The sequence below is a fragment of the Brachyistius frenatus genome, unplaced genomic scaffold (assembly GCF_029030835.1).
Source record: "Brachyistius frenatus isolate BFR_SWC_R1_liver_20210118 unplaced genomic scaffold, ASM2903083v1 Contig_285, whole genome shotgun sequence".
NCBI classification, from domain to species: domain Eukaryota; kingdom Metazoa; phylum Chordata; class Actinopteri; family Embiotocidae; genus Brachyistius; species Brachyistius frenatus.
Window position 1 is genome coordinate 330,549 of NW_027210884.1, and position 10,948 is coordinate 341,496.

At 42.7% G+C, this 10,948-nt stretch overlaps 1 protein-coding gene across 2 annotated transcripts in view; it reads right to left on the bottom strand.

Annotated features, from left to right (window-relative positions):
* Nucleotides 1-3,665, bottom strand: part of iars2 (isoleucyl-tRNA synthetase 2, mitochondrial) — a 12,410-nt gene extending 8,745 nt beyond the window's left edge. For both annotated transcript variants that reach the window (XM_069722326.1, XM_069722325.1), the window contains exons 1-9: nt 3,415-3,665; nt 2,874-2,996; nt 2,512-2,665; nt 2,283-2,431; nt 2,024-2,073; nt 1,822-1,931; nt 1,615-1,702; nt 637-752; nt 308-477 (exon numbers count right to left, since the gene is read on the bottom strand). In XM_069722326.1, coding sequence (XP_069578427.1) covers nt 308-477; nt 637-752; nt 1,615-1,702; nt 1,822-1,931; nt 2,024-2,073; nt 2,283-2,431; nt 2,512-2,665; nt 2,874-2,996; nt 3,415-3,654 — 1,200 coding nt within the window. In that variant the 5' untranslated portion in view covers nt 3,655-3,665. The remainder of the gene's footprint in view (nt 1-307; nt 478-636; nt 753-1,614; nt 1,703-1,821; nt 1,932-2,023; nt 2,074-2,282; nt 2,432-2,511; nt 2,666-2,873; nt 2,997-3,414) is intronic.
* Between the last annotated feature and the right edge of the window lie 7,283 nt (nt 3,666-10,948).

The window sequence follows — 10,948 nt, forward strand, 5'->3', positions numbered from 1 at the left end:
TGCATTATATTAACTCGTATCGTGATCAATATGAATTTAACATCCCATCCAAACCTTATATGATGTATTCTTTGAAATATATGGTCTATACATTGTTTTTGATGACCCATAACTTACATCAGGGTCACATTAGGGTTTTATTCTTAGATTATTGGAGACACATTTTAGAAGCTGGAATCATAAATTGTTTTAATCGATTGTTGACGTCGTTGTTGTCCCGTCTGTTTAGAGTACATTGTCGAGAGTTTAAAACTCTACATCGGTGTCGCCGGAATAGAATAAAGATAAATAAAAGAATACAACGTACCACTGGCAGTTTGAACTGTGAAGCCACGCCGTAATCGTCCATGCCGTGAGCTGGCGCTGTGTGGACCAATCCCGTTCCTTTGGCCATAGTCACGTGATTGGCCGGCAGCAACGGCACTTGCTTGTCAGGAATTGTGGGATGTTTGCAGAACCCACCTTCGAGTTGGGAGCCTCGGAGGAGAAAAGTGGAGAATATATCAGCATGGTTTGTAACAGAGAAGACACTCTTTTGTGTGTGCGTGTGTGTGTGTGTGTGTGTGTGTGTGTGTGTGTGTGTGTGTGTGTGTGTGTGTGTGTGTGTGTGTGTGTGTGTGTGTGTGCGAGCATCACCTGTGAAGGTGCCCACAGTCTGCAGCTCCGTGCCCAGCAGTGCCGCCATGTTGGCCGTGCGCTCACTTGCAACCAGCAGCAGCTGACAATTATCATCTCTCTTTACCACGGAGTACCTGCAAACCCAGACACGAGCCACTCGGTTACCAAATACAAAAACGGTACTACACATTGTTCATGTCACACACACACACACACACACACACATTCTGTGTTGTGCCCGAAAATGTTCGATTTTTATCATCTAGTCTATTAAAAAAAGGACATTTTTACAACGAGAGCCTTAAACCAGATGCTTAAATGCTTTTTGTATCTGCAACGAGCATGTTAACTTCAACACATTCCTACTGTAGACATTCAATAACAGCATAACTACCACGAACAGACCGTTCGCAAAGAAGACTGTAAGATTCTTCTGCCCAGGACACTGTGAGCTTACAGAAATGTCAAGATATATTCACATACGAGATATAATGTATTTGACCAGGGCGGGTTTATTCTTTAACTGTGCAATGTTCTGGTCATACACATATTGGCCACAATTTTTTTTTAATGAACACGCTGAAGTGATCTTCTGGTAATCAATTTGGCAACACAGAAAATGAATTGGTATCGGTATGTCATAACTATTAGGATAGATGACAAATTGTTCAGCAAGAAATGTCAAATATTCTCCAGTTCAAACATCTCAAATGCAAATATTGACTGGGTTATTGAACAAAACATTTGAAGATGAACTGTGATTTCGTTATTTATTTATTTTTTTTATAGTTCAAACAATCAGTCAGTTAATTAAGAAAATTGTAAATTAAGTTTCAGCTCGACGAGTAACGGCGGAGTTTTGACAAACGAAGCTTAAACCGATGAGCGGGAGCGGAGGACGGGCCGACTCAAATAAATATGTAACTAATGTGTTCAATAAGTGTTGAGCAGCGTCTGACGGCAGAGAGCTACCCATGTCACGGTGCAGGTTCTTACTGGGCATTAGGCATGTAGCAGACAGCCTGGTTGGCAGGAATGGTCCATGGCTGGGTGGTCCACACCAACACAGAGACACCTTCCAGACCTGCCGAGGGACATATTTACCCACGCACATGGTCGGTCAAACACACACACAAAAACAAAACAAAACAAAAACACATTTCAAAACGTTTTTAATTACCCGTATGTGTGTATTTGCATTACCGTCTTCCGAGGCGATCTCAGGCGGCAGTGTGACGACGGGGAACGTGGCATAAATGGCTCTGCTCACATGCTCCAGGTTGTACTCCAACTCTGCCTCTGCCAGGGCCGTTCTATAAAAGGAAACAGACAATGTTATTACAGTTTACGAGAATAGAGTATAACGGTGAAGCCACACTCTGCGACAAGCATGCTAATACGGTACCTCGAAGAAGGCGACCAGAAGACGGGCTTGTAGTCCTCGTATATGAACCCCTGACGAACAACACGGAGGGATAATCCCATTAGACTTTGCGGTTAAACCTAATGTTACGTAATTCTGCCGAGATTCAGAGTCAAAAGCCAGTTTCAATCCCATTCCGTCTTTACTCCCTCTCGGTTCTTAACAAGATCGTTACAATTTCGGTGAATAGTTGTTGAGGAAATCTTGACAGACATTTTTCAAGAGCACTGTCAGCGGCCACCTTGCTGTGCATCTCCTGGAAGACGTGCAACTGAGCAGCCTCGTAGGCCCCGTCAAACGTGTAGTAGCACCGGTCCCAATCGGCCATCACCCCCCATCGCTGGAAAGCAGCTTTCTGACGAGCGATCGCCCCCTCTGCAAACTCCCGCGCTGGGCGAGACAGGAAACAAAACATTACAGCCGCCGCGGATGTAACGGCGCTCCGTTCGGGCTGCCTGTGGTTTTCTCACCTTTCTGTCTAATCTGTAGCGGACTGAGGCCGCTGGTCCCCAGATCTCCCAGGGCCTTCAGCTCGATGGGGAGGCCGTGGCAGTCCCAGCCCGGGATGTAGTGGACCTGCCGCCCCCTTAGCATTTCAAAACGGGTACGGATGTCTTTCAGGATCTGAAGTGAAGAGGACGCGGACAGAAGGAAGATTACTTTATTTGAGCTGTCGCAGAGTCCAAAAGCAACACACACACACACACACACACACAAAAAAGATGTTAACAGAAATAATCATCACATAGCAACAGCAACTGAATCACAGTAAAGGTTCACAAGTCAACGAATGAACAACCGAGACATGATAAGAACACTGCAAACCGATCACCTTGTTGAGTGCATGTCCTACGTGAGGGTCTCCGTTGGCGTACGGGGGTCCGTCATGAAGGCAAAACTCTTTCTTGGCCTTCCTCTCTCTCTGCCATGAGTACAAATCTGCAAAACCACACTCCTACAGCAGTGAAGAGTATTCACGTGTTTTGAAAAGATAAAAGAAGACATCATTAATGTGGAGAAGTCTGTAAAAGGCTTGCTGATCATGCTGAGATTTGTCTTGCCCAAATGCAATATGTACACAAATACACCTTGGGAGTGTGGGATGTGATCTTTTATGTCACTAAACCTAACTCAAAACAATTCTCTTTGCAGAAAATGAGGGACAATTATGTTTTACCTGCACGCCGAATTAAAGATATAATCTTAAACATATATATTAGCAGGTGAGACGATTTGCTGCAGTTTGTGTGCGGCTATCAACAAGCGACGTAAAATGAACTTGACCGTTTTTGAGTGAAGCGTCGTCAGCCTATCTATCTATCTATCTATCTATCTATCAATCAATCAATCAATCTATCTATCCTGCGACGTACTTCTTGTATCTGGAGTTCTCGGTCCAAAAGCTCCTGTCCGGTCAGTTTCATTGGGAATTCAGTCCGGGGAAGGAGCACCGTGTCTCGGTACAGCGTTTGAGCCTCTCCGGAACCGACGCCGTGACGGCGGCCGGAGCTGCAGGAGAGAGCCCCGCGGAGGAGGAGGCCGCCTCCCCGGTGTGACCTCCGTCCCCATCTCGCCAGCGTCTGGCTCAGCGCCGGAACCCGGCACAGCAGCATGGAGAGGGCGAGGTAAGGTAAAAAAAAAAAACAACCAAAAAAAATACCACCGGAAGCTTTGCCCCTAGTTTTTGGTGTTATGACAGCAGGCAGCTTGCGTGTTGTTATATTCCGCCCCGTCAGGTGTGCTGTGTTTCTACCGGAAGAAATAGTAGAGAGGACAACTACAGAAGCCCAGTGGGGTCATACATTTGAACTAATCGCGCAAGCGCAACATTTTTGAACTTCGCAATGTACTGTGACCGAACTCATAGGATGTGAATATCTATATAAGTATTAACATAAACATGATTATTATTTTTTTAACCTATTTGTATTATTACGTCTCGTCTTGTTTCATACCATCTGCGTAACATGGCAGCATCTATAATTAATAGTAATATTTGGGGGTTGCTTCACTGATTTGCAAACATCAATTCCAATATGAATGCATGAAGCTTGAAGATAATGAGAGGCTGTCCAAAATTTGAAGTGTTTTTTGTTGTTTTTTTTTGCATAGAAAATTGGTAAAAAAAAGATAATAAAAAAACTCAAAAGTGTTGACATGCACATACATTACATAGATAATGACGTCTGGCTGATATGTGATTATAGGCTATGACATCATTAGATTGTTAATACTGAAGTATCCCTGTGTAATCTGTATGTTACTGTTGTAACATGCGTTGTTGGGTTTCTCTGTATAATATTGTAAAGTCTTGCTGTAAGGCAGGGGTCTCAAACTTAATGTACTTGGGTGAGGCTGGGCCGCATCGGGTACTCCACAAGAAAAGCTTTGTTTAAAAAATAAATAAATAAACAAATGAAGAATTAATAAGTAAATAAATCAGTAATAAATAAAATAATAATAATTAGATTTCTCTTTGGGGCTGTGCGATATATTTTAATTCCACTTGGTGTCACTGTCGTGTTTATGACATCATCTAGAAATAGATGTAGTGTTCATCGTGTGAGGCAATGCAAATAACAAAATAATGACCCCCCCCCCAAATAACGGTGCGACCCTATAATTGGTCCGGGTTATCGGGGACTGTTATTGCCGACGGACAGGTGTCGGTATTGTGACTGAAGACCACGTTAGGCTACATTGTTTCCTTTCTTTTATCACTTTGATTTATTTTGTCAGAGAGAGACATATATACGTATAATGTCCCGCTGGGCAGCAACTTAAAAAAACTTATTTTGGGGAAGTGTTGTGAACGCAGCGCGCTGGGACGGATGTCCACGTTTACCGGATAGAAACGAGGCAGCCAGCCGGGCCCGGAAGAAAACTCTCCATGGCAACGCTGCTGTCACTTTCACTCATTGAGAAATGTTGCTCCGCTCGATGTCCCGCCCCCGAGAGCCAAATACCCCACCGTGATTGGTCGGTTCGTTCAGCTCCGCACACAACACTGGAAAGTGCCATTCATAGAAAACTCGCGGGCCGCACTCACATTAAACTTTCACGTTAAGGTGGGGGGGCCACAAAATATCATCTCGCGGGCCGCAATTGGCCCGCGGGCCGCGAGTTTGAGACCCCTGCTGTAAGGACTTCAATGTGTTAAGTGCCATGAAATAACCCGTGTTGTGATTTGGCATTTTTATATATATATATATATATATTAAGTTGAATTGAAATTGAATATCTGCTGGAGAAGGAGTTAGTTTGAACTACTTCACTTTGTAGTTGTATATAGAGGGAGTGCAGATCAATCTCAGGGGTTGATTACGTGAAAGGAAAGAAGAAAAAAAAAACAAGTTCTCAGACACAAATTTGGCTTCAGTTGTTTTTTTCTCAATTGTATTGGATGATTTTTATTTATTTTTTAAATGAAACCATGTGAGATGTTGAGAGGGAAAACATATTATTTGACGGAACTGTTCACAACTCTTAAAATGTGACCCCACTGCTTTTTTTTTTGTAAGATGTAAGGTTTTTGTAAGGTTTGGAAATCCCCTTTAACTTTAATCTCTAACGATGTACGGTATTTCTAAAAGTTTGCCGTATCATCCCGTGTTAAAATCTTCATTTTAAAAGTAGATAAGCCTGTCAAACTAAATGCGGCGGAGGAGAAAGTAGGCCCTGCGATACAGCTGCCTTTGAAATGTTGCGGTAGATTAGTATTAGTAAATGAAATACTCAAGTAAAGTACAAGTAGGCTTCCTCGAAACTGCATTTCAGTACAGTACTTGAGTAAATATATTCAGTTACTTTCCATAACTACGGGCAGATCAACTCCTTGATCCCGCCGTGTCGTTCCTGTGCACTTAAGATATTTAATCAATAGCCCTATATTTCCGACAGCCTACGAATGTAGCGTGACAGACCGCATCAGGTGGTATTGGTTGGTTGATGATGTCACCGTCGATATAAAGCGCACGGCTGCAAGCTCCCGTTTCATCACCTATTCATTTATCCGGAGCACAGCGTGGCAGAGCCTTGTTCACACCGTACAGACAGACAGACCCAAGATGACGAAGGTGTTTATCACTTTCCTGGGACTTCTCCTGCTGGCGCTCCTTCTCTCATCACAGGTTAGTTTGTTCAGTTTCCTTCAAACTTTTAACAGGATTGAAACTTTAAAAAAAAATTTTTTAAAAAGCTTAAAAAAAAAAAAAACGGGTCAAAACTATTCATTGTGTGGAAAAAAAAAAATACGTTGTTGTTGTTGTTGTTTTTTTGTTCGGGTGTGGTGAGCAAGTTGCTTTTCATTTTCAATGAAGGGTCTGTGAGGAAAAAGCGCAAGAGGCTGAAAGATTCGCTTTAACGCGCGTTTTAGAAACACCCATTTGTCTCCTCTTCACACAAACCGCAGGTAGTTTGTAACTCAATACTATTTGCAGACTACAGTTTCTTTTGTCATCTGAGAATCTTTAGCAGGGACGTTGTGACAACGCGCTCCTCGACTTTTTAAACCACAGACTTGATCATTGGCGACTTTTGAAACAAAATAAGTAACTCTTAACCCTTTTCGTTTGGATTTTCTTTCCTTCGTTTGGATTTTTTTTTTTTTTTTCCACTCAAACCGGAGAATTTGGTTCTCACGATGGGTCACAACATTCTTATTGAGCCAAGTTAACCAGTTCAAAACCCATTATGAGTCACAAACTAGGGGTATATCGCGAGTAATACGCTGTGCGGCTGGCTGCCTGCTACTTTAATTTAATTTGAATTGTTTTATTCTATTTTATTGTAAATACTATGTATTTTTATTTAATTTTTTTTATTATTATTATTATTTTTTTTTACTGTTTTATTGCTTTCCTGTACCTATAATGTTGCTGTAGCGGCAAAATTTCCCTTTGTGGGATTACTAAAGTAACTGAGTGGCAACTCGTTTTGCGCCCCTAAAATGTGTTCCAGGGGTGCCATCAGTTCATGGCGCCTAATCCGTGCTACAGCCGCACTCCTATTAACGTGTAAGATCAGGATGTGATGGCTGTCTTTTGTGTTGCAGGTGGTCCGGGCGCAGACCAATACGACCGTGATGACGACGACCGCGACTATGACCATGACGACGACGCCTAACGGCATGACCGGAACTCGGATGCCGAACGGCTGCGGGAGGACGGACGCCTTCACGCTGCTGCTGCTGCTGCCGCTGGCTCTGGCAGCCTCTCTCCTCCACGACTGGTCCTAATGACCGGACTGATCCGCATTGGACATGTGGCCAACAAGGCTGGATTGGGGACGCAACGTTTCCCCTTTCAAACAGCAGATCTATTTAAAAATAATAATAATAATAATAATTAATAATAGTAACGATAAAAACAATTATTGGTAAATCCTTTCTAACGCATTTTGGATTTCACCAAAGAATATTTCTGTCTTCAGTGGGGAAATTGTCATTTGGAGGCACACTGCCCCTGCTTTACGCACCATACCAGGACGCCCTGCTGCTGTTTTGGTCGTTATGGTCTGCTCTTTGCTGGGATCCTTTTAAGGGCTATAAAAATTCCCATTGTCTGGAAAAACGGGTGGGTGAAACTATTTGATTTGACTTGTGCGCCCTCAAATGAATACTTGATACCGGGGCTCATAGGCCTGAAAGTGATTGTAAACCTGTTAAGAAAAGTTTTGTACCACAAATATGGGCATATTCCTGTGGAAAAACATCATTGTACTTTTAGATCTTGACTTTTGTATGTTCAATAAAGCTTTAAATTGTTTGTGACCTGTAACTGTCATGACCTTTTGCTTTCATAGTGTGACATTTGAGTTGACTTGCATTTCTCAAGCAGACGTTTGGTTGTGCAGTTCCCTCTCCAGCCTGTGTTTATGGTTGATCAGATGAAAACGTCCTGAGCCGTTAAACCCTCTACACTGCAGAGGTATAAGGGGAAGGTAGGTCAGCTGAGAACACAGAAAATAAGATTGAGTGTCTATCGGTTGCAGTAGGGATTATCCAGATCCACTTCAAGTTTAGTCGGAGTTGAAGCGAAGGAAACTCGACGTGCTGAGCACCGAGGACTGACTGCACAATTTTGAAATGTGTATTTCTTTGATGTTCATCGAAATTGAGGGATGAGTCTCCACTTGGTCCAGTCTTGCAGACCAAATTATTCCACATTGCAAAGCACCTAAACTCAACTGCTTCCCGTTACAAAATAAATTGATAACAATCTTAAAATAAATCTCATTTTAAATAGGTTAGATACCTTTTTGGAAAGGTCAAAGCAGAAGGTACTCCTGTCTGAATTTTTTTTTTTTTTTTTTTTTTGTCCTAGTAGAGAAGACTGTCTAAAATGTGTTAAACCAGCATATGTTTTGGTATTATTGTGCAGACTTTCTTAACATCTGCAAAAGAAAAGTGTTTCTGCTGAACTTTAAAACAAGTGTAATCCATGGCAATGCAAGCAGGGTAGTGAAAGCAGGACTAAATGGCCCTTCAGTTTGCAGTTTGCATCAGTGCTGTGGATACTTGAAATCTCCAGAACATGTACATTAAAAATTTAATTTCCAAGAAAGGAGAAATCTAGCAGTTTAAAAAAAAAAAAAAAGTGAATTTCCCTTCTCTGTTAGTGGATAGGGAATAAATATTTAGAAAAATTAAGTAAAAGAAAAATGTATCTTTCAAGACGAGTCATACTCTCTCACACCAACCCCTGTTTGGAAGCCGTGGGGTTAGGTAAACCACACCAACCACCGACTAGCAAAAAGTATCAAACGGTAACCATCGTTTTCTCACTACACAAGGAGAGGATGTGAGTACTGGACAAATTAAAAAGAACCACTTCAATAATTGAGAGCCAGTGAGTAATTGAAAGACCGGTGAGCCGTTCCTCCCTCACCTGCTGCAGGGGCTTTGCCATCAAAGGGTCTCTCTTATCTGTGGAAGACTGCTGGAATTCACCTGTTTTCAGCCCCCACCTCCCAACACCCACTCTTAATCTGTGTGGGAATTGCATCCCACACTGATCGCGTGACAATGGCCGCATTGTCCAGCTCATCTTATCTGCTCGATGCGGATCAGGACCTCTGCTCCGTGATCCTAACTCTCATCTTCTCTCTGTCCCCACTTCTTCATCAGGTACTGTGTCTTCTACATCATAAACATGTTGTTTTTTTTTTTTTTTTTTTTTTTGGGGGGGGTGGGGGTATACGGGTGTCCATCTTTTTTTCTCTCTTTTCCTCTGTCGCTACTTCATAATCCAAATCTAAAGAGGCCTGACGGAGCACTACACACATTCTGCTGTGAAACTGGAGTGCGGTCAGGTGAGCAAGTGAAGAGTTCCCCTTTGGTTGACCATCAGAGTGGAACCACTTAAGGCACCTCCTCCTCCTCCTCCTCCTTCTCCTCCTCAGTCAATCCACACATTTTTTTCTACCATCCACCCTAGAACGTAAGGAGAAACCCGAGTTGAGGTGTAGGTGTTTGTTAGCTGGTGGAGAAAGGTAAGGGAGGGCGGAGGCAAGAGAGCACATGAAAAGGAGGGGAGAGGAACGGTGAGAGGGGGTGAGAGGAGGGAGAGGGGGTGAGAGGTGAAGGACGCTCCACAGCTTTCAGCGCTGAGCTGTACAGCCTCTTAACCTGCTCTCAAATCTCGTTCTTTTCCACACAGGAATCTGTATTTCCAAACACTCCAAACTGTGATGCTGAAGGCTCCGATAAGTGCTTTGACACCGGCCACTAAATGGCCTCACTGCTTTTGTAACATTAACTATGGTTTTTTTTTTTTACGTGAATGCTTCATGCTTTTAGAGCTAAGTTTTAAACCTTAACTATTCACTCCACAATGTCTCAGACTAGACAAAAACAACAGCTCAGAGTTTGTTTCTCATCAATAAGTTAAAGGCTATCATGTGCTGGAAACAGATATCGCTTCACCTTCCCCGTGGCTTCCAAGCATGATGCTCATTCCACCCGACAGCTGCACGGGGGTTGTTCAGTTATGCATTTACTACGAGGACTGTGTGTGTGTGTGGGGGGGGGGGGAGAAGTGAAACAGTGAAGTAAATAATGTTATAATGTGATGGGCGTGTGCTGAACCATGCATTTACGGTATAAGGAAAGTGAAGCAGAGTTACGATCCACCTGTTTTATGGTTTTATGTGTTCTCAATCTGTGCACAAGAAAATCTGATTGGAAATGGCAACAATTCGAAAACATCTCGAAATATCACAAATGTGTTTTTTTTTTTCAAATAGCCTTGATGAAACAGTAGAAAAGTGCAATGGAAACAGATGTTAACCAATAGACAGACTGTAACCTTTGTCCAATTGAAACAGACATAAATGCCATACTTGCATCATATTTTTTTACATTCTTGTTCTCTGTTTGAAATGAACACTCTTTCATTTACATCAGCTGGTTGCGCCCCCAAAATGTTTTAATGGCAATCTTACGTCCGCCAGCTGATTATCTCGGCAAATTTCTCTTTACTTAGATTTGGTGTCCTGATACAAGCATGCATCATCCTGACAAGGAAGTTCAGATGCTCTCACCACATCCTGTACAAAAGCAGAACTTGGACTGAACTCTAAAGTATAGTAAATTCACATACAGTAGCATTCACTAAGCCTGTGTACAAAGCCTGTGTATTTCTGAATGCGGACTAGCTGTTAATGACAGCGTGGTCATCAAATTGTCAAGCCATACCATAGCAACCAGAATATAACCACCACCTGCTGCGGGAACAGCAGAGCACGTTCTCCAAAAGACTCGTCCAGCTCCGCTGTCACGAGGACAGATACGGGAGATCATTCCTGCCGATCGCAATAAGACTGTACAATAACTCACCTCTGGCAAAATCCATCACACAACAATAACACTGTTGACTGTGTTTCTTGGTTGTTTGTATATAATATATA